Source organism: Schistocerca serialis, chromosome 5 (assembly GCF_023864345.2).
Source record: "Schistocerca serialis cubense isolate TAMUIC-IGC-003099 chromosome 5, iqSchSeri2.2, whole genome shotgun sequence".
In the NCBI taxonomy this organism is placed as follows: domain Eukaryota; kingdom Metazoa; phylum Arthropoda; class Insecta; order Orthoptera; family Acrididae; genus Schistocerca; species Schistocerca serialis.
The window spans coordinates 141,662,625-141,689,472 of NC_064642.1; the positions used below are offsets into that span (position 1 = coordinate 141,662,625).

Sequence of the window (26,848 nt, forward strand, 5' to 3'; positions counted from 1 at the left end):
TGAGGCCAAGTTATTCACATTCAGCAAATTTATTTCGAACTAACTGTCAACAATGCAAGTGAACAGATACTTTATTCATTCTTTCTGCAGAATATTACTGGCTTGAATAATTTAATTTTTATCTTAATGCCATCATATGTTTGCTGCTTGTGAAAAAGATTATGCTGATCATTCACCATAAAATAAACTTCATATACTCCTTTTTCCTAAAACCTGGTAAATATGTATCCATAACATACTTAATGACATGGCAACTTTAATATATTAGTAACATTCAGGATGTAAATGTAAGGGTGGACTGTGTGTGTGTGTTTTAAATGAAGTTAAGTTCATGCCTGAATGTCTGCTGTGTGTGGCGAACACAGTACATCACATGTGCATGTGTTTGGGTGGAGTAAATAGTTTTGAGAAAGTCAGGTGTCATTGAAAGAAAGCAGTTGACAAGGACTGGCTCATTGTGTCATAGTCCTTCTGTCACTGCTGCAGTGGATGTGCCATCAGGAATGACGTACAGTGGAACATGGGATTCAGCTCATGTTGGTCTTCAATCGTGGTACTACTCACACCATCACAACAGAGCAACTGACATTATGGAAGATTGTCAAACAGTGGTTTCCCCACAGCCTGATGCAGAAGCAAAAGTTTAACAGAATGTTGACATTGCTGCAACACCTGGAAAGGTATAACAATGAAGAATATTGTTTCCTGCCATGTATTGTCTCAGGAGATGAAACATGGTGTCACCATTTTGAGGCAGAGAAAAAGCATCAGAGCCAACAATGGAAGTGCATTGATTCACAACCACTGAAAAAAATCTAAAACCATGCACATGACCTCCTCCTCCAACTGCAAGAGCCCACTGCTCATTGACTTTCTGGAACACACTGTCACAATTAGCACACTGTGGTACATGGACACTTCGAAAAAACTGTAGTACACTATTAAGCCCCAAAACCCAAGAATGTTGAAGGGCAGCATTATTCTGCTGCAGAATAATGTCCACCCATATGTTACTGAGGTCGTTTAGACTGTGAGAAATCATTTATCTCTCTCTCTTCTCAGTCAGGTTCCATATTTTTGGAGCCATGGAGAAAGACATTCATGACTATCAATTTGCTTTGGACAAAGAGGTGCATGCCCAAGTACAATCATGGTTCCAAAGTTTTTGAAAATAGCCACAAGTCATCCTTTGTGTTTTTCATTTACTGATTTTGCTCTTCAAACTAACAAGAGTATCATCATTGCATTTAATGTTGACTAACAGCTTTATAGATTATACTCGCAGTATTATAGTAGTTAAACTTACATTTAAGGTAAAGTAGTATATAAATTCACCTTTGGTGCTCTCAAAGTCATCATTTACTGCTGTACTTTAAATATAAGTTTAAGTACTGTAGTGTAGCCAGTTTAATCTATAGAGCTGTCAGTAAACTTTAAATGCAACCTTTATGCTGTCAGTCAACTTTAAACTGTATGATGCCATTGTTCATTTGAAGAGTAAAACCACTTATAAAAAATTACAGTGTGACAAGTGGCGGTTTTCAAAAACAACTTAATTTTAACAATAGCCACTCCTGCAGGCAATGCCTGCTCTTACTAAATCATGATTCTGTTGGCAACGGGAAACATTTTTCACAGAAAAACATTGACAACCATGTCTCAGAAATAAACTCTTCACTTTTTCCATTTGTCTCATTTTCACTTGACTGCCCCTCATAAATGCTGTCAGTGCTGCATCTTCACAAGAGATGCACCATTCTCAACTTAGGGTCTGAGTGACTCCCATTCCTTCTAAACATTTCCCAAGCTATTGCTCTTTCTGTGTTTTGAAAGGAAATAATGGTTCCAAAAATTAGTTAATTATTTTTAATTTGAAAAGGAACTATTGAGATTGCTTGAGATTTCACCTCTAAGTTAGTTACTGGCTTGGTATTCTGTTTCCCCTTTTTTAAATCATGTTACACATCATAACATTATATATTTTTCCTTTTTAATGTAGAAGATCTCATCTATGTTTTTAACTTCCACTATTAATGAGTAAAGGATAGATACACTTCCAACACAAACTGTTATCAGATGACTTATGACAATTACATAAAAACTGAAAAATTAACTATACTGATAAGGAATTCACATTATGAGTGCAACACAGTAATTCAAACCATCAATCATCAATACAGTATAGCTGTATGTTGGCTCAATATAGATGGATCAAAATATCAGCATTTTGTACTTTCAAGAAATATTCAAGTTTATTTTCTTTCTAGTAAATGAGTATTGCCACTATAATAATAGAGCTTTTTTAGAAGTATCTCTTCTTTGTCTAATTAAAGCATTTTACTGCTTTTGTCTTCATTGTTACTGAATGTGTTCCTGTGGAGTGGATTTGGTGGTGTAGAAATTTGATTTATGTTGTGTTTAATGTCAATACTGACCTTATATGGTCTATCAGCATGTGGTTTAGTCCTCCTCATTATCAGCAGTGCAGCCATAGCCATTCCATAAAACACCCAAACCAAGAAACTTGCAAAATCAATGAGGGGCTCAATATCACCAATGATAACAAACACTGCTGCTATCAAACCCTGAAAAAAAATATTTCACTGATATTTTCTGACTTTTACAGTTATAAACCAGAGAAAAGCATTTTAACATAGAATTCTTACAGCACAATTCATCCATTAATAAATACAAATTGTCAGCCATCAGATATCATAGGCACATGAAAATTTGAATTTTGTGATAAATGAGATGCAAATTCTGCCTAAAAAAAATTCTAATAGACAATATTTCATAGTGAACTGTATCCAAATGAACTATTTTTTCAGAGATGGATTTATTTACTCCATATAACTTAAATATCTAATACTTGACTACTTTCTGGCTACTGGTGTTAAACATCCTCTGGCTAAACCAAATTTAGAAAGAAATTTGTGAACAAATGAATTTGCAAAATAAAAAGTGCATGAATGCAACAACATGCTGTGGTGCCATGCCAGTTGTGGGCACTTGAATGGTGTACATAAAATACGTTCCACATAATGGAACATAGTACTCAGCTGTGGGACCTAGCATCTTAGAACAAAGAAGCACATACAGCTACATCCGCATCTTACTCTGCAAACCACGGTGAGCTCCACATCTAAGGGTACATCCCATTGCACCAGTTATTGCAGTCTCTTCCTGGTCCATTCATGTACAGAGCATGGGAAGTGACTGTCTGAATGCCTCGGTGCAAGCAGTAATTATTCTGATCTTATCCACATGATCCCTACATGAGCATCGTCGTCGTCGTCATCTTCAGACAGAGACTGGTTTGATGCAGTTCTCCATGCTACTCTATCCTGTGCAGCGTCCTTCATCCCCGAGTAACTACTGCAACCTACATCCTTGTGAATCTGTTTAGTGTATTCATGCCCTGGTTTCCCTCTACAATTTTTACCCTCCACACTTCCCTCCAATACTAAATTGATGATCTCTTGATGCTTCAGAACATGTCCTACCAACCAATCCCTTCTTCTAGTCAAGTTGTGCCACAAACTCCTCTTCTCCCCAATCCTACTCAATACCTCCTCATTAGTTATGTGATCTACCCATCTAATCTTCAGCATTCTTCCGTAGCACCACATTTCTAAAGCTTCTATTCTCTTCTTGTCTAAGCTGTTTATCGTCCATGTTTCCATGTTTCACATCCATACATGGCTACGTTCCATACATCTTTTTTTTTTTTTTTTTTTTTAGAAAAGACTTTCTGACACTTAAATCTATACTCAATGTTAACAAATTTCTCTTCTTCAGATATGCTTTCCTTGCCATTGCCAGTCTACATTTTATATCCTCTCTACTTTGGCCATCATCATTAGTTATTTTGCTGCCCAAATAGAAAAACTCATTTACTACTTTAAGTGCCTCATTTCTCCATCTAATTCCTCAGTATCACCTCATTTAATTTGACTACATCCCATTATTCTCATTTTGCTTTTGTTGATGTTCATCTTATAGCCTCCTTTCAAGACACTGTCCATTCCATTCAACTGCTCTTCCAGGTCCTTTGCTGTCTCTGACAGAATTACAATGTCATTGGCAAACCTCAAAGTTTTTATTTCTTCTCCATGGATTTTAATACCTACTCCGAATTTTTCTTTTGTTTCTCAATATACAGACTGAATAACACTGGAGATTGGCTACAACCCTGTCTCACTCCCTTCCCAACCACTGCTCCCTTTCATGCCCCTCCGCTCTTATAACTGCCACCTGATTTCTGTACAAATTGTAAATAGCCTTTCGCTCCCTGTATTTGACCCCTGCCACCTTCAGAATTTGAAAGAGAGTATTCCAGTCAACATTGGCAAAAGCTTTCTCTAAGTCTACAAATGCTATAAACATAGGTTTGCCTTTACTTAATGTATCTTCTGAGATAAGTCATAGGGTCAATGTTCCAACATTTCTATAGAATCCAAAGTGATCTTCCCTGAAGTTGGCTTCTACCAGTTTTTCCATTCAGCTGTAAATAATTAGTGTTAGTATTTTTTTGAGCTATACATAGTGTATGATGAAGCAAGCTGGGATCTCTTTACTTCCTCTCGTTTTGTCATCCGCCGTTTTAAATTCTTTTTATTTTTATTTTTGAGTAATTATGATTAATGTGTATAAATATAATCTGCATTTTCATAGAAATGAAAGGTTGGCCCTCAGTCTTGAAGTATATTGCACGAGGTGTCATAAAGTCCTTATTTATTTTGACTATTCCTAGTTACCCCCCCCCCCCCCCCCATGGACCTCGCCGTTGGTGGGGAGGCTTGCGTGCCTCAGCGATACAGATGGCCGTACCGTAGGTGCAACCACAATGGAGGGATATCTGTTGAGAGGCCAGACAAATGTGTGGTTCCTGAAGAGGGGCAGCAGCCTTTTCAGTAGTTGCAGGGGCATCAGTCTGGATGATTGACTGATCCGGCCTTGTAACACTAACCAAAACGGCCTTGCTGTGCTGGTACTGCAAACGGCTGAAAGCAAGGGGAAATTACAGCCGTCATTTTTCCCGAGGGCATGCAGCTTTACTGTATGGTTAAATGATGATGGCGTCCTCTTGGGTAAAATATTCCAGAGGTAAAATAGTCCCCCATTCGGATCTCTGGGCGGGGACTACTCAAGAGGATGTTGTTATCAGGAGAAAGAAAACTGGCGTTCTACGGATCGGAGCATGGAATGTCAGGTCCCTTAATCGGGCAGGTAGGTTAGAAAATTTAAAAAGGGAAATGGGTAGGTTAAAGTTAGACATAGTGGGAATTAGTGAAGTTTGGTGGCAGGAGGAACAAGACTTTTGGTCAGGTGAATACAGGGTTACAAATACAAAATCAAATAGGGGTAATGCAGGAGTAGGTTTAATAATGAATAAAAAAAATAGGAGTACGGGTAAGCTACTACAAACAGCATAGTGAACGCATTATTGTGGCCAAGATAGACACGAAGCCCATGCCTACTACAGTAGTACAAGTTTATATGCCAACTGGGTCTGCAGATGATGATGAAATTGATGAAATGTATGATGAGATAAAAGAAATTATTCAGGTAGTGAAGGGAGACAAAAGTTTAATAGTCATGGGTGACTGGAATTTGAGAGTAGGAAAAGGGAGAGAAGGACACATAGTGGGTGAATATGGATTGGGGGAGATAAATGAAAGAGGAAGCCGTCTGGTAGAATTTTGCACACAGCATAACTTAATCATAGCTAACACTTGGTTCAAGAATCATAAAAGAAGGTTGTATACATGGAAGAATCCTGGAGATACTAGAAGGTTTTAAATTGTTAGACATTTCCAAGGGCAGATGTGGACTCTGACCACAATCTATTGGTTATGAACTGTAGATTATAATTGAAGAAACTGCAAAAAAGTGGGAATTTAAGGAGATGGGACCTGGATAAACTGACTAAATCAGAAGTTGTACAGAGTTTCAGGGAGAGGATAAGGGAACAATTGACAGGAATGGGGGAAATAAATACAGTAGAAGAAGAATGGGTAGCTCTGAGGGATGAAGTAGTGAAGGTGGCAGAGGATCAAGTAGGTAAAAAGACGAGGGCTAGTAGAACTCCTTGGGTAACAGAAGAAATATTGAATTTAATTGATGAAAGGAGAAAATATAAAAACACAGTAAATGAAGCAGGCAAAAAGGAATACAAACATCTCAAAAATGAGATCGACAGGAAGTGCAAAATGGCTAAGCAGGGATGGCTAGAGGACAAATGTAAGGATGTAGAGGCTTATCTCACTAGGGGTAAGATAGATACTGCCTACAGGAAAATTAAAGAGACCTTTGGAGAAAAGAGAGACGCTTGTATGAATATCAAGAGCTCAGATTGAAACCCAGTTCTAGGCAAAAAAGGGAAAGCAGAAAGGTGGAAGGAGTGTATAGAGGGTTTATACAAGGGCGATGTACTTGAGGACAATATTATGGAAATGGAAGAGGATGTAGATGAAGATGAAATGGGAGATAAGATACTGCGTGAAGAGTTTGACAGAGCACTGAAAGACCTGAGTCGAAACAAGGCCCCGGGAGTAGACAACATTCCATTGAACTACTGACGGCCTTGGGAGAGCCAGTCCTGACAAAACTCTACCATCTGGTGAGCAAGATGTATGAGACAGTTGAAATACCCTCAGACTTCAAGAAGAACATAATAATTCCAATCCCAAAGGAAGCAGGTGTTGGCAGATGTGCAAAATTACCGAACTATCAGTTTAATAAGTCACAGCTGCAAAATACTAATGTGAATTCTTTACAGACGAATGGAAAAACTGGTAGAAACCAACCTCGGGGAAGATCAGTTTGGATTCTGCAGAAATATTGCAACACGTGAGGCAACGACTTATCTTGGAAAATAGATTAAGGAAAGGCAAACCTACATTTCTAGCATTTGTAGACTTAGAGAAAGCTTTTGACTATGTTGACTGGAATACTTTGTTTCAAATTCTAATGATGGCAGGGGTAAAATACAGGGAGCGAAAGGCTATTTACAATTTATACAGAAACCAGATAGCAGTTATAAGAGTTGAGGGGCATGAAAGGGAAGCAGCGATTGGGAAGGGAGTGAGACAGGGTTGTAGCCTCTCCCCGATGTAATTCAATCTGTATATTGAGCAAGCAGTGAAGGAAGCAAAAGAAAAATTCGGAGTAGGTATTAAAATCCATGGAGGAGAAATAAAAAGTTTGAGATTTGGCAATGACATTGTAATTCTGTCAGAGACAGCAAAGGCTTGGAAGAGCAATTGAACAGAATAGACAGTGTCTTGAAAGGAGGATATAAGATGAACATCAACAAAAGCAAAACGAGGATAATGGAATGTAGTCGAATCAAGTCGGGTGATGCTGAAGGAATTAGATTAGGAAATGAGACACTTACCAAAGTAGTAAAGGAGTTTTGCTATTTGGGGAGCAAAATAACTGACGATGGTCGAAGTAGGGAGGATATAAAATGTAGACTGGCAATGGCAAGAAAAGCGTTCCTGAAGAAGAGAAATTTGTTTACATCGTGTATAGATTTAAGTGTCAGAAAGGCGTTTCTGAAAGTATTTGTATGGAGTGTAGCCATGTATGGAAGTGAAACATGGACGATAAATAGTTTGGACAAGAAGAGAATAGAAGCTTTCGAAATGTGGTGCTACAGAAAAATGCTGAAGATTAGATGGGTAGATCACATAACTAATGAGGAGGTATTGAATAGAATTTGGGAGAAGAGGAGTTTGTGGCACAACTTGACAAGAAGAAGGGATTGGTTGGTAGGACATGTTCTGAGGCATCAAGGGATCACAAATTTAGCATTGGAGGGCAACGTGGAGGGTAAAAATCATAGAGGGAGACCAAGAGATGAATACACTAAGCAGATTCAGAAGGATGTAGGATGCAGTAAGTACTGGGAGATGAAGAAGCTTGCACAGGATAGAGTAGCATGGAGAGCTGCATCAAACCAGTCTCAGGACTGAAGACGACAACAACAACAACATTCCTAGTTAATATCTTTTGTTATACAGTGGAATCAGTAATTGTTTCATGACACAGATTTTATTGTTAACTTAACTGTGAAATATGTGCAACACCAATAGGCCGTCTGTTAAAACAATGACAGTGTCTGTTCAATAGTGTCACATGTATCATATTACTCTGCAAGAACTGTGTGGTTAGGTTTTTACTGCTCATAAATGTTCAACAGTAGACTATTGTAGCAGTATGCTGACGTTTGCCTACAAAAAATTAATGAAGCTTATCTAAAGTTAACCAATTGTGAACTTCCCATATAACTGTGTAGTATTGTGGGGTTGTGAACAGTGAAAGTAAAGAAATGGTGAAAAAGCAACTCTGCAACTGTCGGCTACATCATTTAGAGTAGTGAGTGTTGAACTTCCACCCCCCCCACCCCCATTTTTCAGCCAGTATAATGACACAGTACGTTGACGCTGTGGACTACCAACAAAGAAATAAAGGAGGTGAATATCACGTATGGTACCCTTCTGGGTGAGGTCTATTGTATTTGGGCACAATAAACTAGGACTCGTGAACTTTGAACAATGAACTCAAGAGTGGTTTGCAATACAGTGATTTTAACGAAGGAAGTGAAACAGTCAATCAGCGCATGGGTTTCATGGCGACAGGTTTCATGGACAGCAGCCAACCAGCGCGTGGGTTCTATGTTAGCAGCCATTGAGTACAGGGGCAGCCAATCAGCACACAGGTGGATGCAGCTGACCAGGATAGACAAGACACCTCACCGAGAGAATTACAATTTGCAGCAGCCATGCAGACAATGAATCAAGATGACAACTGCCACAGCAGTAGCAACAGATGGGTGAATAAAAATAAAGTAATTCATAGCAAAAGCCATTTTGTATTAAGTATTACATAATGAGCATCCTTAACAAACAAGTCAGTGTGATGGGAGATAATTGATAACAAGGGAGTGTTGTGACTGATAAAGCTGTAGAGGTTAAGCTTTTAAATGAACAGAAAGTCTTAATGGGGATTGGTTATGTAGATGATAGTAGCTATAAATTGGACATGAATGTAACTTTGAATGATGGCGATGAAAGTCCTATTGTAGATAAAGTGAAAAAAGCGTCATCTACATTGTGTGGTGATGTGAGTGAAATGGATGAAAACAGCACTGAAGTGGATGAAATCGTTAAGGCTAAGGGGGAGGAATCTAGCAGTGAAAATCAGCAAGTGCAACAGTTTATGGCAGATGGTAAATTGGAAGCAATGTAAGGCAAATATGAGTAGTATGTGTACGAAAGAAGACATTAGTAGTATGAAAGAAGACATTAATAGGGTGCAAAAGAAATCTGATAGCATTGGAACTGACATGGTTAGCTTAAAGAATGAGCTGAAGAAAGAAATTAAAAAGCAAATTACAGTAGTTAGCTCTAATCTTTCGGAATTAAATAAGAAGGAAGAAGGGTGAGGCAGTAGTTAAGGATTGTGATGAAAAATAAAGAAAGTAGTATATAATACTAATGAGAAATTAACATTAATGAGTAGGTAAATGTGTAGAAGAGAGAAAGAAGCTTTGCAACGACTGTAGTAGGAGGGTAGAGGCTTCTGCAAAACTGTGTAAAGATGAAGTCATAGCAGCCAGGAAATTTTGTGCTGACAACAAGGTTAAACTTGAGAACCAAATCAATCAGATTAAAAATGATTTAGAAACGAAGGTAGAGACCAAGTGTGCAGTAGTGGTAGAGGAAAAACTGGTAAAAGTAAATAAAAACGTAGATTCAAAATTACTGAAATGAAGAAAAAGGTGGAAGAGGGACAAAATCTAAAGCACAGAGAAAGTGACAGTGGGGCTGATTCTGGCAGTAGTTGTAATGATGATAGCAATGACGAATCCAGTAGTGATGAGGACAAGGTATTTGAATTTATAATCGATAATGACGGCAATTTATTAAGTAAAGAAATAATGGAGGATGAGTATATTAGGCCTAATGAAGAGTTAGAGTTTAATGAGAGTGGTAATGAAGAAGAGGGCCATGATATCTGTCATTTGACTGTGTCTGATAATTATTTTGGTACACAGGATGATGGTTTTTCAAGGGAAAGGGTTAACAATGATTTGTTGTTTGTAGAAGATCACAGGGCAAGTAAAAAGGAAGTGTGGTACCCTGTAATAACAGCAAGTGTACGAGGTATACGTGTTAAGCGTTTACTGGACAGTGCTAGTGACTTGAGAGGCATTTCACAGGCATTTTTTTTAATCTATTAAGAACACAGAGGGTACAGCAGTGACGCATGTTTCTGGAATAAAAATTATTGGTGCTACTGGTAAGCTAACAAATAGTGTAAAACAAGAGGTATTAACAACTGTGGAAGTGGCATGACAGCTGTTGGAGTGCAATTTCTTGGTAATTCAAAATCTCAGCATTGATGAAATATACGGGACTAGTTTCTTGTGCGAATAGCAAGTGGGGGGTTCAACATTCTATGTTGGATTCATTATGTGGCAATAATGCTTACCCCCAGCTGTCTGTCACATTTTTCGTGTTTCCTGAGGCAGTCAAACTCTTATCCTATCCTATCTGTAGTTTATAAGTGAATCAGACACATTCTATCTTCAACTTTCATATGATTTTAGACAGCAGCATACTTTAATATACGAATATTTTAGAAAAGGTTTATCCAGAGTAATCTATGTATATATTATGTTATGTTAGTGATAAGTGAAACAAAGAGGTAAGATAAACATAAAATGAAAGGTGTCAGCATATGTGGAGGAGAAGGTGCAGATTGTTTGAAAAATATAGCATCTGAAGTAATCAGCTAATGTGTGAAATTAGTATAATCTGGTGCAGCAGTAGAGAAAATATGCAATAAAAACCATCTTTAATATTAGATCGTGATATTAATTGTGGCATAATAGAAGTGTTTGTGTTCAGTGCATTCAATATACGGAGGTAACTATCTACCTATGGATATGTGTCATAGTACAGCCTCTAACATAAAGGAAATAAAACTTCTAAGCATAGTTGCCTGGAGTAATGTATGTGGAAAGAATAAGCAGATTTGTAAGTATATTGTCCTTCAGACTATAATCTCAAGCAATTTGATGGAATGTAGTGAAATAATAGTTTTTCCAAGAGATAATTTTGTCCGATCAGTTATGAGAGTTAAGTTTGCCTTAGCATAAAGGTCTTATACTGTGGAGTGTTTTTTGGTAGAATCAAGTTTGCATTGGATAAGCAGATCAGATGTTTATTTATTAGATAATGAAATAATAAAATAATGAATAATGTTAGGGTCTTAATGGTTAGTGAGCCTGTCTCTGCAGTAGGGGTATTTTTTGAGACTGCACTCCACTAGCTAATGAGGTAAGAAATGTAAGTAAAACAGTAGAACTGACAGACAAGATTGAGTAATGAGAAAGGATAACTGTATACAAACAAATGTGGTGTAACTATAGTAAGGATCAATTTTTTTACTAGGCAACATTGGGTACTGTTTATATTGTGCTTCTCATGACACTGAAGCTGGGAATGAGAGCTTTAACAGCAAGAGCAATATTTTAGTGAGATACAAGTCATATAATGCTGCATTATTGAATCTATATGCTATCAGAAAACTTATGTTTGTGTTCTGAGAAATTATGCGCTTATACTGGAATGAAGAAAAGTAATTTTGCTGATTCACTGATCACTGCGGTGCTAGAGAGATGTGAATATTCTGACAGACCATCTACTTGGTAACATTTTGTGAGGACTTAATTTTCTGATTGAAGGAGAGTAGTACTCAGAGTTGAGTGGAGAAGTAAGGCAATGATTTGGTACAACTTCCATCCCCTTAATTGCGATTTGAGTAGTAATTAAGTTATGTGATTGTGACTCTTCTTTTTTCACAATGTAATGATTAGTAAATCTATGGTACTGCACATCTTGAGTTTTCGCTAGAGGTAATGTACATATTTTGGACATTAAGGTGATATGAGTCCATAAAGGGTGTGAATTTCAAACCAGGAGTTGGCACTTTAGTGATTTTGCAAATGGGAAAGAAACACAAATCTTTCAAGTTTAACCAGTTTATGACAGAGTTATTATCTAGTGTAATGTTTTGTAATGTAATGTGCAGTTTATTTTAAATTTTTACTAGCCCCCACCTTTTGTACTACAGTGCTATTTATTGTGATGTTATGAGAACTATGTAATTTATTTATTTTGGAGTAATGACTATCATTTGCCATTAGTGTGAAACAATTTTTCCTTATACTGAGTTGGAAGTAAAAGTGAGTGTACTAAAGTAGGGTATTTTGTCTAATTTCTTTTATGTACTGTTGCAGAGAAGAACCACATCCAAGGGATCTGATAGCAGTGCATTTCCTTACTAACTGCCACTTGGACCTGTTGAAGGCATGGATGACTTGGTGAGAAAGTGTGTTAAACATCGTTAAAAGTGTGAAAGTGCTTGTGCGAAATATTAGACATTGAAAAAGTGAAATTTTCTGTCTGATAATGAACTGCAATGAACTTTTTGCAACCCAGATCATTTATTCTTTAAAGCAAGACAGGATTTGCATAAAGTTGTATGTATCTTAGAATGTAATCTTTATTTACCCTAAAAAGAACATCCCTTATGATGAAGATGCCTAATTTTTATTAAAAATGTAACTTGTGGATTTTTGTGCAATTATGCAATACATTATATGTAGATATTATGTATAGGGATTTTCATATGGCCAGTTCACATAAGTAGGAATTTGAAAATCACACATACTGTAATTTTTTATAAGATTTCTTACGTAATATTTTTTTGGTGTGTAGATTGTTAAATCCACTTTTTGCGGTCATTGATTGCCCAGTTAGCTATTTGCAATATCTATCTGGACAATCCAATGTAATGTGATGAAGCATGCTGGGATCTCTTTACTTCCTCTCTTGTTTTGCCATCTGCAGTTTTGTGTATGTTATCAATTTGTTAATTTATTTTGACTATTCCTAGTTAATATCTTTTGTTATAGGGTGAAATCAGTAATTTTTTCATGATGTTGATCCTATTGTTAACTTGCAAATAAATACAAATTGTGTACTAATTATAAACATTTGGAAGAAGAAATACTTGGATTCTTAAAGTACTTATTTGGCTCCATTCAAAAACATATTGGCAAAGCTAGCACTTATATAATACCTAAGTAATTACCAGGTTTGTCAGAAGTATTGTTTGTATGACTATATCTGTTAATTTCATTGTTTGAACAAATGAGACAGCCTGACCCTTGTAGTACAAGAAACTATTAAAAAGAAGGAATTTTTCTATATATTCAGTTAGTTGAATGAGTTATGTTTTAACTGTAATTCCTGTAAATTAAACATTGAACAATGCATAGTTTCAGTGCCTATTATTATATATAGGCCTGAATTTTGGTCCCAAGACAGTCAGTCCACAGCTGATTTTCAGATGAGAAACCTGTATTTGTTACTTCAATAACACTGCATCAACTTACCCATGAAATAAGTGTAACACAAATAGGCCATGTGTTAAAACAATGACAGTGTCTGTTCAATAGTGTCATATGTACCATATTACTCTGCAAGAACTGTGTGATTAGGTTTTTACTGCTCATAGATGCTCAACAGTAAACTATTGTAGCAATATGCTAACATTTGTCTGCAAACCATTAACAAGGCTTATCAAAGGTAACCAATAGTGAACTGGCCGTATAATTGTGTAATATTGTGGGGTTGTGAACAGTGAAATTAAAGAACTGTGAAAAGCAACTGTGCAACTGTTGGCTACATCATTTACAGTAGTCAGTGCTGAACTTCCACCCCCATTTTCCAGCCAGTATAACAATGCAGTACATCGACACCGAGAACTATCAACGAAGAAATAAAGCAGGCGAACATCACAAGGGGATCATAGTATATTCCTAGAGTAATAATTTAAAGCCAGTTCTTGAAACTTTGTTAAAAGACTTTCTGTGGATAGTTTACTTCAATCTTCAAGAGCCTTCCAGTTCAGTTCCTGCAGCATCTCTGTGGCACTCTCCTGTGGGTTAAATAAACCATTTGTGCTGCCCTTCTGTATAAACATTCAAAATCCACTGTTAGTCCTATGTAGTAAGGGTCCCACACACTTTAGCAATATTCTTGACCTGTTTGCATGTGTGATTTGTAAGCAATCTCATTTGTAGATTGAGTGCACTTCTCCAGTATTCTACCAATAAACCAAAATCTACCATCTGCTTTACCATGACTGAATTTATGTGACCATTTCCTTTCATATCCTTAAAAAGTGTTACACCCAGGTATTTGTACGAGTTGACCAATTCCAGCTGTGACTCACCGATATTATGGTCATAGGATACTACTTTTTTCGTTTTGTGAAATGCGAAATTTTAGTTCTGAACATTCAGAGTAAGTTGTGAACCTCTGCACCATGTTGAAATCTTATCACAATCTGAATGAATATTTATGTTTATATTACAGATAACTGAATCATCTGCAGAAAGCCTGATTTTACTATTAACAGTGTCTGCAAGGTAATTAATACACAACATCAACAGCAAGGGTCCCATCACACTTCCTTGGGGCTCATCTGAATTTACTTCTACATCTGACAATGACTCTCCATCCTAGTTAGCATGTAGCGTCCTCCATACTAAGAAGTCCTTAATCGAGTCACAAATTTCACTTGATACCCCAAAAGATCATACTTTTGACAATAATCATGGGTGTGGTACTGAGTCATATGCTTTTCAGAAGTGAAGATATACTACCTCTACCTGGTTGCCTTGAGCCAAAGCTTTCAGTATGTCATCTGAGAAAAGTATGATTTGGATTTCAGACGGTTGTTTTCAAAATCCATGATGGTTGGCATTAGGGAGGTCATTCTGTTCAAGATACCTCATTATGTTTTGAGCTCTGAATATGTTCTAAGAGTCTATGACAAATCAACATCAAGAATATTGGACAGTAGTTTTGTGGATCACTTCTACTACCCTTCTTGTAGATGGGTTTGACCTGTGCCTCTTCAAGGAGCTGAGCATGGCTTTTTATTCGAGGGATCTATGATAGATTATAGTTATAAGAGGGGTTAACCCGCCAACAAATTCAGAATAGAATCTGACAGGAATTCCATCAGGACCTGGAGCATTGTCAGATTTTAATGATTTCAGCAGTTTCTCAGCACCATTGACACTAATACTTATTTCATTCATCTTTTCAGTGGTATGAGGATTAAATAGGAGCAATTCTCCTGAGTTTTGCATTGTAAAGGAGTGTTTGAAAACACAGTCAAGAATTTCAGCTTTTGATTTGCTACCCTCAATTTCAGTTCCTGTGTCATACACTAGGAACTGGGCATTAACTTTGGTGCCACAAACGGTCTTTACGTAAGGCCAGAATTTCTTTGGGTTCTGTGAATGATCACTTGACAATATTCTACTGTGGTAGTCACTGAAGTCATCATGCATTGCTGTCTTGACAGCCAAACCTGTTTCATTCAGCATCTCTCTATTTATAGCCCTACGCTTTGTTTTACACCTATTACGCAGTAACCTGTTGCTTTAGAAGTTCCTTTACAGTGACTGTATACTGTGGAGGTTACCTTTCATTATGAACTGTTCTGCTAGGTACATATCTATCCAGTATCTCTCTAAAGTTTTTGGTTACATCAGGAGAAGTGTCTGATGGGCGAAAGAAGGATTCAATTATTGTTTTATGCCCAACCCTGATACTAAGTCTTGCTCAAATAATTTCTAATGCAACTACAATTTCTGTGTCAGTGGATTCAGTTTCTTGTGTACTGTGACAAGTACACCATCTCCATTTCCAATTTGCCTACCTTTTCAATATATATTTAAATTATTTCCCAAAAATCTTACTATTATCAATTTCAGATTTCAACCAGCTTTCTTAACCTTGTGTTACATGAGCTTCACTGCTTTTTATGAGTGCTGTAAACTCTGGCACTTTGTTGTGAATGCTTTGACAGTTTACCATTATTAATCTAATTCTCTCAAGTGTGGGAGGCATTTCTTTCAATCTTACACTGATATTTCTTGGTTTCCTTACTGCAGTTTGATGAAGAGTTGCCTAATGTAAAACAGCCCTTGTGTGCACCCCACACACAGTCAGCTATCTGAGTAGCACCCTCTGATGTGTAGCATACACCTAAGTTATTTAGGGAAACACTACAGTTCTCAACTTTACAGCCCTAGCTTGTCACAAAACCTTCAAAGTCTCTGGTTCAGTCCTACCACTCGACTGAGAACCAAAGGGCCACAGTCAGTTCCAGGGACAATGTTGCAAATTGGGAGCTTGGTTAAAACTCCAGGTGCAATGCAGGTTTTCTCAAACTTTTCTACCAGGCACTGGAATGACCCAAGAATGACCTCTGAGCCCACATGACAGGTATCATTTGTCCCAATCACAATTGTGGTTGGTTGCACTCGGTTCCCTCAATGGCTAAAGGAATAGTCTCTTCAGAATGTCGAATGAGGCTCCCAGGCATACAAACTGAGTGCACCTAGTGTCCCTTCCTGTCCCTTGCTGCCATTTCCCAAAATGTTACCATTATTCACCATAGATTTCAACCGTGAACGATTAATAGGCTTTTATCCCTTTACATTTGCCTCCTCCTGACACCGGACGAAACAGGTTTCCCAAAACCAGATTAAGTGAGCCCCACCGACTATGTTTCAGTTTCAGGGAAAGACAGCACCTCAAACTTCTTGGTCTGAGTCCTCCCTGGTCCCCGTACATCCTATACAGGATGTCTTAATCTGCCATTGACATACCACTGGCAGTCAAGTGGAGGGGTAATGACAGATCCTGTACTTTCTGTAGAAGAGACAGGATCCACAGGAGGAGGAGATGATGATTGGTTTGTGGGGCACTCAGCTGCACGGTCATCAGCACCTGTACAAAGTCCCAGTTTTTACACAGTCCAATTTTTTTACACAGTCCAATCCAGCCAGTGCCACAAATGATGATGATTATGATGATGATGATAATGACGATGATGATAATGATGATGATGAGGAGGAGGACAACACAAACACCCAGTCCCCAGGCAGAGAAGATCCCCAAGCCAGCTGGGAATCAAACCCGGGACCCTGTGATCCAGAGGCAGCAATGCTAGCCACTAGACCACGAGCTGTGGACATCCACGGGAGAGGGCAGTACTTGGTACAGGTATCACAGGTACACAACTTTGAGGAGCTCTTCCAGCACACAGAATTACAGCAGCTGCCAACCATTTGAGAATGGTCAGGGCGATTTCCAGCTGCTTACAAACATGAGCCAACTCATCCTGTATCTGAGAACAACATTCACAATAGAGCTGCATTTTGGCTGCTAACTGAAGTTCAAACATTGATATTTTTCAGACAGATTTAAAGTAGTAGATTTTCAGAGTGAGTGTTTTGAACTGTGGTTGCATCAAATACTGGTAGAGGTCAGGCCTGAACTAACTCATTTAAGATACTGCCAACCTCAGAAAGTAATTGCATGGTGGCCATTGCTGAGCATGTTGTGTTGTGTATTGGTAGTTGTTTTCTTTATTTATTTTGAAATGAGTGAAGAGACATCCTGGTTCATCATTGAGTTTCATTACGACCCTCACAACACCAGAAGGGATTGGCAAAACACCTGCTGCCCTTTGAGGGGGAGGTGGCGCTTGTTTACCTGTACCACTCCTAAGGCTGCATTCACAGTGGCAATGATGACAGTCACTAGACACTGTCACCAGAGGTCACCCCCATAACATCAACAAATAGCTTAGTCACAGCGCATCAAATCTCCTTTGTCAGTTTCTGAGGGTGAAGGATGTTAGTTTAGAATCTGTTCTACTCAGGAGGTTAGGGAGTGTTTTAACTTTTTTGAACAGGATGTCACGATGCTTTTGTGCTTTGAAACAAGTGCTGCATAACAGTTTTTGCTAGTAAAAAGATGATGAATGCCTGTGAATGAGCTATATCTGTTTTGAAAGGGATATGGTTAGTACTGTCCTCTCTTTCCCAGTCACTGGAATAACAAGACAAGATTTAGGAATACATAAGATGAAGAAAGAAAGTTCTACTGTATACTCGAGATGTTTTGTGGTGACACTGAAAAGCAAGATCATGAACACACTGCAAAACTTCAAGTAAGTTCAGAAAAGTAACATATGTGAATTAATCTTGAATGACTGCCATCCAGTGTATTTGTGAAAGACAAATTTAAATTTAGGATAAGATATTCTGAACACACAAAGCACTGGAAAGTGGAAACACATACACCATGCTTGCAAACCACATCATATAGCAAAATCACCAGCCTATCAGATATGCCATCCTTCTCACTTTAATAAATTATTTTTGGAGGTTATGATTTACAACTAAAATTTCTGATAAACATTTTTTCTACGTGTGGTTGCCAATAAAGCTGCAGTTTCAGTCCATATGTTCTGAGCTATATATATCCTGATATGATAAATTTCATTGTCATGATGCCACAAACTCATTTCTTGAACTAAACCTAATCAGTTTATTACAGCCCGTACTGTGTGTATGATAATGACAACCAATTTGACAAAAGAAAACAAAATAATTTGAATTCCACTGGTTCAAGGGTGCCCATACCGAGAGGGGCAGCAAGGAGTGCAGCTGCTCTAGCTCACATGGGAGGAAAAAATATAGTGTCGTCAAGTGTTTTTCTTTCAGGTAAATGATTTAAAAGTTGATATTATGCAGGTTTTAAACAGAGTCAGAACTGGAACTTTTTATGAGTACCTTACAAGTCACCAGTCATCTTCCAAAATATTAATAATACTTTGCATGCAACCCTCCCCTCTCCTACAAAGTGTCATATGGGCTCTCTTGCACTGACTGTCAGGCAATGTCTGCATGTTTGGCTCATGAGACTGGCTTCACTGTGAACATGCACTTAGTGGTGTCCTGATTTGGAAAGACGAGCCATCTTCAGCCGATGTTCATCTTCGGTGGAATCGACTGACGTTGGTGCCATTATGACTGCAGCCTGACCCCTTTAGTGGTCATAATTCTGGTTTGTTTACTGTCATGACCAACTCCCATTTTAGCATCTTCACTCTGCATTACAGTGACTGGCAAACAAAACCTTTCAATTATTTTGATCACACAGAAATTTTTCCCCTAATGTGCAACTAGCTATTGGTTCTACTTCTACACTAGCTGCCTTGTCAGTTTTATCTGTAGCATTTTCAAGTGTAGGTCACATGGCTATAAGTGCCCACTAAAGGTCAAAATTAATATTCTGTGGATTACAAATTTATCAGATTTGGAGGGAAAAGAAAGATAATGTTGAGAAACACCTTAAATCAGAGAAGCACTCAGTTCACCAGAGGGAGAATGCTGCTGCTTCTCAACAGAAAGGATCATTTATAGTAATTTTAAATAGAAACAAAGGAAGGAAGCAAGAAAAGGCCATTTTGGAACAAAACTGTTTAAGACTTTGCAGAAAAAAAAATTCCATTCAAAAAGTACCCGAATCAAGTGAAAGATATTTTGAAATACTAAGGCTTTGTCTTCAGGCACATAGCATGACAACCTTTTAAATATGTGCATAAAAAAAGGCAATGGAAACTCCATAATGGAATATCAATAATTTTATGAGAATGTAAGATTTCTATTCACTATATAGAGGAGAGATTCAGCCACAGACAGGCACGACAAAAAGACTGCTGTATATTTGAACTTTTGATGAAATGACCTTCCTCTCAAGTAGAAAATACACACACACATTCACACAAGTATAACTCTCACACACAAACACTGTCTCCAACAGCTATGGCAGAAACAATCTGAAGGTGGGCAACACTGACTGAAACCAGTCAGTCTGAAATAATAAAAACAGCTATTGAGAGTCAGAAAAAGCTGATTTTTCTGCAAATAAGGATTTCAGGTAACTTCCCACCTTGTACAGAAGTTTAACGTGCATCGTGAACAGTTTAGACAAAAAGAGAGTAAGAGTTTTTGGAACATGATGATGTAGGAGAGTGGCTAAGATTAAGTGGGTTGACTTGCAGCAGTCAGTCATGAAGAGACAAGGGGCTAAGAGGATGTGAAATTTTTTGCATTTTTATTTTTGTTCAGTTGGGAATCTTTGTTCTGTTGTGTACCAAGCTATTATGAGGTGTAAAAATAAAGTGAAATAAAAGTGTATATCCACAATTGTGTGTGCCTGTTTAATTAGTGTTTTCTTTGCATGACTATACCAACAAAAGTCCTAGACTGGTGACCCCAAGGAAGAACATGAAGTATGGATAACCTAGATGAGAGCAACAGCACCGAGCAAGAGGATGAAAATCTCATACAGCAGCTGTGACTGTGATATCAACATTCGATACCACACTTGTTAGGGGTTGCAGATATAGATCGCGGTCCATAATAGATATCACTGGACCTGTGAGTCATGACTAGTGCCACTCCACAGCTTGTGACAAGTATCTAGTGAGCTCTTGTCCACTCTTGCTTGGGACGCCAACTAGGAATGTGGCATAGCCTTCAGCTGATAGGAAGCAACCTCTAACGAGGTATTTAGTCAAGTATGGCATAAGTAATGTCTCTCTAGATATCTGTTTGTAATTATATGTATGCAGCATATGAAGAAGCCTGTACCACAAGTTAAGCACACTATATATTATTTTTTACCAATGCCTACTAAGTATTTCAGTCAGATACTGACTATGCAGCCAGCTCCTTACTGACTTCACTGCCAAACCTGCAATATATGTTTCTATTTAGAATTGGCCACCTGTCATCATAACTCATCATAACAACTGACGACAAGAATCATAACAGTTACCACATGCAGGTACTTCTGCAGTACAGCTTCCTATACAACCAGTACTTCTAACACAAGGTAGGACAGCCCATCTTCTTAAACTGCCAGCATTCTGGACTATGAGATCTGAGCTGCTGTTTGATCAAGTCAAAAGTATTTTCAGCCATCACAGCATCAGTAACATACAGATTGGTTTCTCTGTGTTGTTGCTTATCTGAATGAAACGCTGTCTGTTCAGGCACAGGAAGTTTTTACGCATGCATGATCCATCCGTGTTGCACCATAATGAAACCTTCAGCTCTGGCATATGTATTTGTGACAAACCAAGGCAGGAGTGCCTCTGCTCCAGCACTGAATGTAATTCTGGGTTCCTAAACTGATGTTCACCAATACTCTCCCATAAGATCACTTTTACACTAGCACAGCATCAAGAGAAGAAATCTGCTGCCTAATTACTTTTTTGCATATGTGACAGCCATCTGTCATAAAACGTGAAATGTATTTGATTTGTCTGTACTGTCACTGTGAAGCACAAGCGTTTTTCTTGGAGAAGGAGGACATGAGAGAAGTATGATCCATGTGAATGGTATAGTGTTTACCTTCTATTTGGCCTCAGAAATGTTTTATCGTCACATATATAGATACAATTCTCAATCCATGCACACCAGTTTTGTTATGCTGATGTAAGAAACTAAGAGAAAAATGACAAAGGTTGACATGCCCTGTACATTACTTATTACAGAGCAGGTCCCACAGCAACTTGACTTGCATCCACCATTAGGCCGTAGGTGTGATGTGACATGGATGAGTGGATAGCACTGCCCATTCCACATAGTCTTTGGCAGAGCTGAACACTGGACTCCATTTCACTTTTCCCGTTTCCTGCCATACAATTTCTGTTCAACATTTCTGTGAGTGGCACCAGCTGTACTACATCTTTTGATAAGTGGCATCTGTAAAAATTTAGTATCTCAAGGTAACTCCTCAGTGCCTAAGTTTTTTGAAGTGACACATTTTAGATGTTTCTACCCTTTCTATCAAATGGGTGATGCCATCAGAGGACATTTCAAGTCCTAGAAATTGACATTAATTTTAACTAATGCACATTTCTCCCTGTTTATGACTGCTCCCTACAGTCTGAGACACTGAAATAGTTGTCAAAGGTGTTTTTCAAGTTGTTGTTGTAGTGACTTTAAAAACACCAGGATAACATCCATGTAGCAATAAAGAAAAGTCCCCAAAAAACCTGGTGTATAAAATACTGTGAGGCCTAAGCTGTGTTTTTTAAACCTTACATAATGAAATGGTATCACAAAGGCCAAATGAAGTTGTGAAGGTAGTCTTTTATGTCTGCTGGTATTACCAGTATTTGTGAATATGCTTTGGTGCAACTGATGACACTCAAAAAACTTTTTTGCCACTGCTATTGGATTGTTAAAATGCATCATGTGAGATATAAGGTACTTGTCCAGTACTGTTCTGGCATTCAGCACATAATAATCTTCGCAGAGATGCCAGGTGTTATCATGCTTCATTACCACATGTAAAGGCAATACCCACTGGGACTCCAAAGGTGTCTTTACTCCTTTCTGAATTTGTCTGTTGATACCCTCTCTAGCCATGAAAAACTTCAGGCAGGATGTGTTGTGATTTAACCATCACTAGAGGTCTGGGCAATGTGCAGATGAAGTGTGTCATATTCAGATTCTTTTTGTTTTTTGCTTATTTCACCAACATATTATCAGGAAATACATCGTCATTGTTGTGAATGTTATCATAGTACTGTGTTCATGCTAAGTTTGCTCTGGGCAGAAGTACATCATTGTGTATGTCAAGCACCAGTCGGAAATGGTGCAAGAAATCTGCCACCCAGATGGGTTCACTAAATTGGCACATGAATGCCCACAAAAACTATACGTTCAGAGCAATGTCCAATAGCATTTCATTTTTTTCTGTATGTCTTGATAACTGAGTTACTGGGGGCACAAGCTTGTACAAGATGCCAACTACACAAGATTGGAAGACATGTGTCAGCACGTGTCAGACATGTGTCCCCTCACCCTCAGCACCATAGTTACACCTATGGCACACTTCTGTCAGATATTTGTGGCCCTGGTGGACCAACTGCCTTATTCCGTTAATTATTATTATTTCCTTCACTTTCTCAGACGTTAAGTCCGGTTAAAAATGGAGTGACGCAGACCTTGATCAAGCGTCACTTCCTTTTAACTGTACGGTATGTGTTATATTGCATTTAGGAACTTTCGGGTAATTGAACATGTATCAATAATCACGGATTTCTGTAGTTGTATATGTATGTTTGGATGTAGCTGTATTGCATTGATGTACTGGTGGATATTGTGTGGTATGACTCCTGTAGTTGATAGTATAATTGGTATGATGTCAACTTCATCCTGATGCCACATGTCTTTGACTTCCTCAGCCAGTTGGATGTATTTTTCAATTTTTTCTCCTGTTTTCTTTTGTATATTTGTTGTATTGGGTATGGATATTTCGATTAGTTGTGTTAATTTCTTCTTTTTATTAGTGAGTATGATGTCAGGTTTGTTATGTGGCGTTGTTTTATCTGTTATAATGGTTCTGTTCCAGTATAATTTGTATTCATCATTCTCCAGTACATTTTGTGGTGTATACTTGTATGTAGGAACGTGTTGTTTTATTAGTTTATGTTGTAAGGCAAGCTGTTGACGTATTATTTTTGCGACATTGTCATGTCTTCTGGGGTATTCTGTATTTGCTAGTATTGTACATCCGCTTGTGATGTGATCTACTGTTTCTATTTGTTGTTTACAAAGTCTGCATTTATCCGTTGTGGTATTGGGATCTTTAATAATATGCTTGCTGTAATACCTGGTGTTTATTGTTTGATCCTGTATTGCAATCATGAATCCTTCTGTCTCACTGTATATATTGCCTTTTCTTAGCCATGTGTTGGATGCATCTTGATCGATGTGTGGCTGTGTTAGATGATACGGGTGCTTGCCATGAAGTGTTTTCTTTTTCCAATTTACTTTCTTCGTATCTGTTGATGTTATGTGATCTAAAGGGTTGAAGAAGTGGTTATGAAATTGCAGTGGTGTAGCCGATGTATTTATATGAGTGATTGCCTTGTGTATTTTGCTAGTTTCTGCTCGTTCTAGAAAGAATTTTCTTAAATTGTCTACCTGTCCATAATGTAGGTTTTTTTTGTCAATAAATCCCCTTCCTCCTTCCTTTCTGCTTAATGTGAATCTTTCTGTTGCTGAATGTATATGATGTATTCTATATTTGTGGCATTGTGATCGTGTAAGTGTATTGAGTGCTTCTAGGTCTGTGTTACTCCATTTCACTACTCCAAATGAGTAGGTCAATATTGGTATGGCATAAGTATTTATAGCTTTTGTCTTGTTTCTTGCTGTCAATTCTGTTTTCAGTATTTTTGTTAGTCTTTGTCTATATTTTTCTTTTAGTTCTTCTTTAATATTTGTATTATCTATTCCTATTTTTTTGTCTGTATCCTAGATATTTATAGGCATCCGTTTTTTCCATCGCTTCTATGCAGTCGCTGTGGTTATCCAATATGTAATCTTCTTGTTTAGTGTGTTTTCCCTTGACTAAGCTATTTTTCTTACATTTGTCTGTTACAAAAGCCATACTTATATCATTGCTGAATCCTTCTGTTATCTTTAGTAATTGGTTGAGTTGTTGATTTGTTGCTGCCAGTAGTTTTAGATCATCCATGTATAGCAAATGTGTGATTTTGTGTGGGTATGTTCCAGTAATATTGTATCCATAATTTGTATTATTTAGCATGTTGGATAGTGGGTTCAGAGCAAGGCAGAACCAGAAAGGACTTAATGAGTCTCCTTGGTATATTCCACGCTTAATCTGTATTGGCTGTGATGTGATATTATTTGAATTTGTTTGGATATTAAGTGTGGTTTTCCCATTTTTCATTACTATGTTTAGCAACTGTATCAATTTCGGATCTACTTTGTATATTTCCAATATTTGTAGTAACCATGAGTGGGGTACACTATCAAAAGCTTTTTGGTAATCAATGTATGTGTAGTGTAGCGACCTTTGTTTAGTTTTAGCTTGATATGTCACCTCTGCATCTATTATCAGTTGCTCTTTACATCCTCGTGCTCATTTGCAACAGCCTTTTTGTTCTTCATTTATAATTTTGTTCTGTGTTGTATGTGTCATTAATTTCTGTTTAATGACTGAAGTTAATATTTTGTATATTGTTGGTAGGCATGTTATGGGGCGATATTTAGCTGGGTTCCCTGTGTCTGCTTGATCTTTAGGTCAGATATGTTATTCCGTGTGTAAGTGTATCAGGGAATGTGTATGGGTCTGCAATGTAACTGTTAAATAATTTAGTTAGATGTGAATGTGTTGAGGTGAACTTCTTTAACCAGAAATTTGCTATTTTATCATTTCCAGGGGCTTTCCAATTGTGAGTAGAATTAATTGCTTGGGTGACTTCATGTTGCAAAATTATCACTTCAGGCATTTGTGGTATCATCTTGTATGTGTCTGTTTCCGCTTGTATCCATCGTGCATGCGTGTTATGTTGTACCCGGTTTGACCATATGTTGCTCCAGAAGTGTTCCATGTCTGTTATGTTTGGTGGATTGTTTATTTTAATGTGTGTGTTATCTATTGTCTGGTAAAATTTCTTTTGGTTTGTGTTGAATGTTTGGTTTTGTTTCCTTCTATTTTCACTTTTTTTGTATCTTCTGAGTCGTTTGGCTAATGCTTGTAATTTCTGCTTCTTTTCGTCTAATTGCTCTGTCGCTTCTTGTTGTGAGATTTTACCTAACTTTTTTCGTTTTTTGTCTGATATTTCATTTCTTATAAATTGTGTTAGCTGTCCGATGTCTTTTCTCAGTTTTTCTATTTTGATCTGTAGCCTGTGTTGCCATGCTGGTTTTGTGGGTTTCTTCTGTGTGTTGGTTGGTTCTGATCTCTGCCTAGTGTGTATATTTAGTGTAGTGAGTGCTCCTATATAAACCAGTAGTTGTAACTCTTCCATAGTTGTGTTTTCATTTATTTTGTTGTGTACGATTGTGTTGATAGTTTTTATTGTTGTTTCGACTTGTGGGTTATTTGGTGGTCTATGCAAGAATGGTCTAATGTCTGTATTTGTGTCTTTGTATTCTATATATGTTAGCTGAAATTTTTCTTCTATATCTAACATCTGTGTCACTTCGTGTTCTATTTGTGCTTGTTCTGGTGGCTGTCTTAAGATTTTGTTTTCCTCTGATTGTTTAATTGGTGCGTGTTGTTCTTTGTTTGTTTGCTCTGGGATGTTTGAGTCCATTACTGTATTTTCTTCTTCTTCTGATTGCACATTATTTTGTTCCAGTATTTGTTGTACTTGTTGTTTGATGTTTTCTAATTCTGACTGGGGTATCCTGTTATTTTTTATTATTACACGGATCTGATCAGCTAGTCGTTGTTCTGTTAAAAATTTTAGTTCTGGGTATCTGGTAATAAATGTTATTATTATTATTATTATTATTATTATTATTATTCTTTCCTGTCTCAGATGTTATGTCTGGTTAAAAATGGAAAGTGACATGACCTTGATCAAGTGTGACTTCCTTTTAACTGTACGGTATATGTTACATTGCATTTAGGAACTATCGGGTAATTGAACATGTATCAATAAATACAGATATCTGTAGTTGTATATATACGTTTGGATGTAGCTGTATTGTGTTGATGTACTGGTGGATGTTGTGTGGTATGACTCCTGTAGTTGATAGTATAATTGGTATAATTCCAACTTTATCCTGATGCCACATGTCCTTGACTTTCTCAGCCAGTTGGATGTATTTTTCAATTTTTTCTCCTGTTTTCTTTTGTATATTTGTTGTATTGGGTATGGATATTTCGATTAGTTGTGTTAATTTCTTCTTTTATTGGTGAGTATGATGTCAGGTATGTTATGTGGTGTTGTTTTATCTGTTATAATGGTTCTGTTCCAGTATAATTTGTATTCATCATTCTCCAGTACATTTTGTGGTGCATACTTGTACGTGGGAACGTGTTGTTTTATT

The 26,848-nt window shown here is 37.5% G+C and overlaps 1 protein-coding gene across 2 annotated transcripts in view; it reads right to left on the reverse strand.

Annotated features, from left to right (window-relative positions):
* Positions 1 to 26,848, reverse strand: part of LOC126481506 (b(0,+)-type amino acid transporter 1-like) — a 438,794-nt gene that overhangs the window by 45,342 nt on the left and 366,604 nt on the right. For both annotated transcript variants that reach the window (XM_050105301.1, XM_050105302.1), the window contains one exon: positions 2,436 to 2,585. In XM_050105301.1, the coding sequence (XP_049961258.1) occupies positions 2,436 to 2,585 (150 nt within the window). The remainder of the gene's footprint in view (positions 1 to 2,435; positions 2,586 to 26,848) is intronic.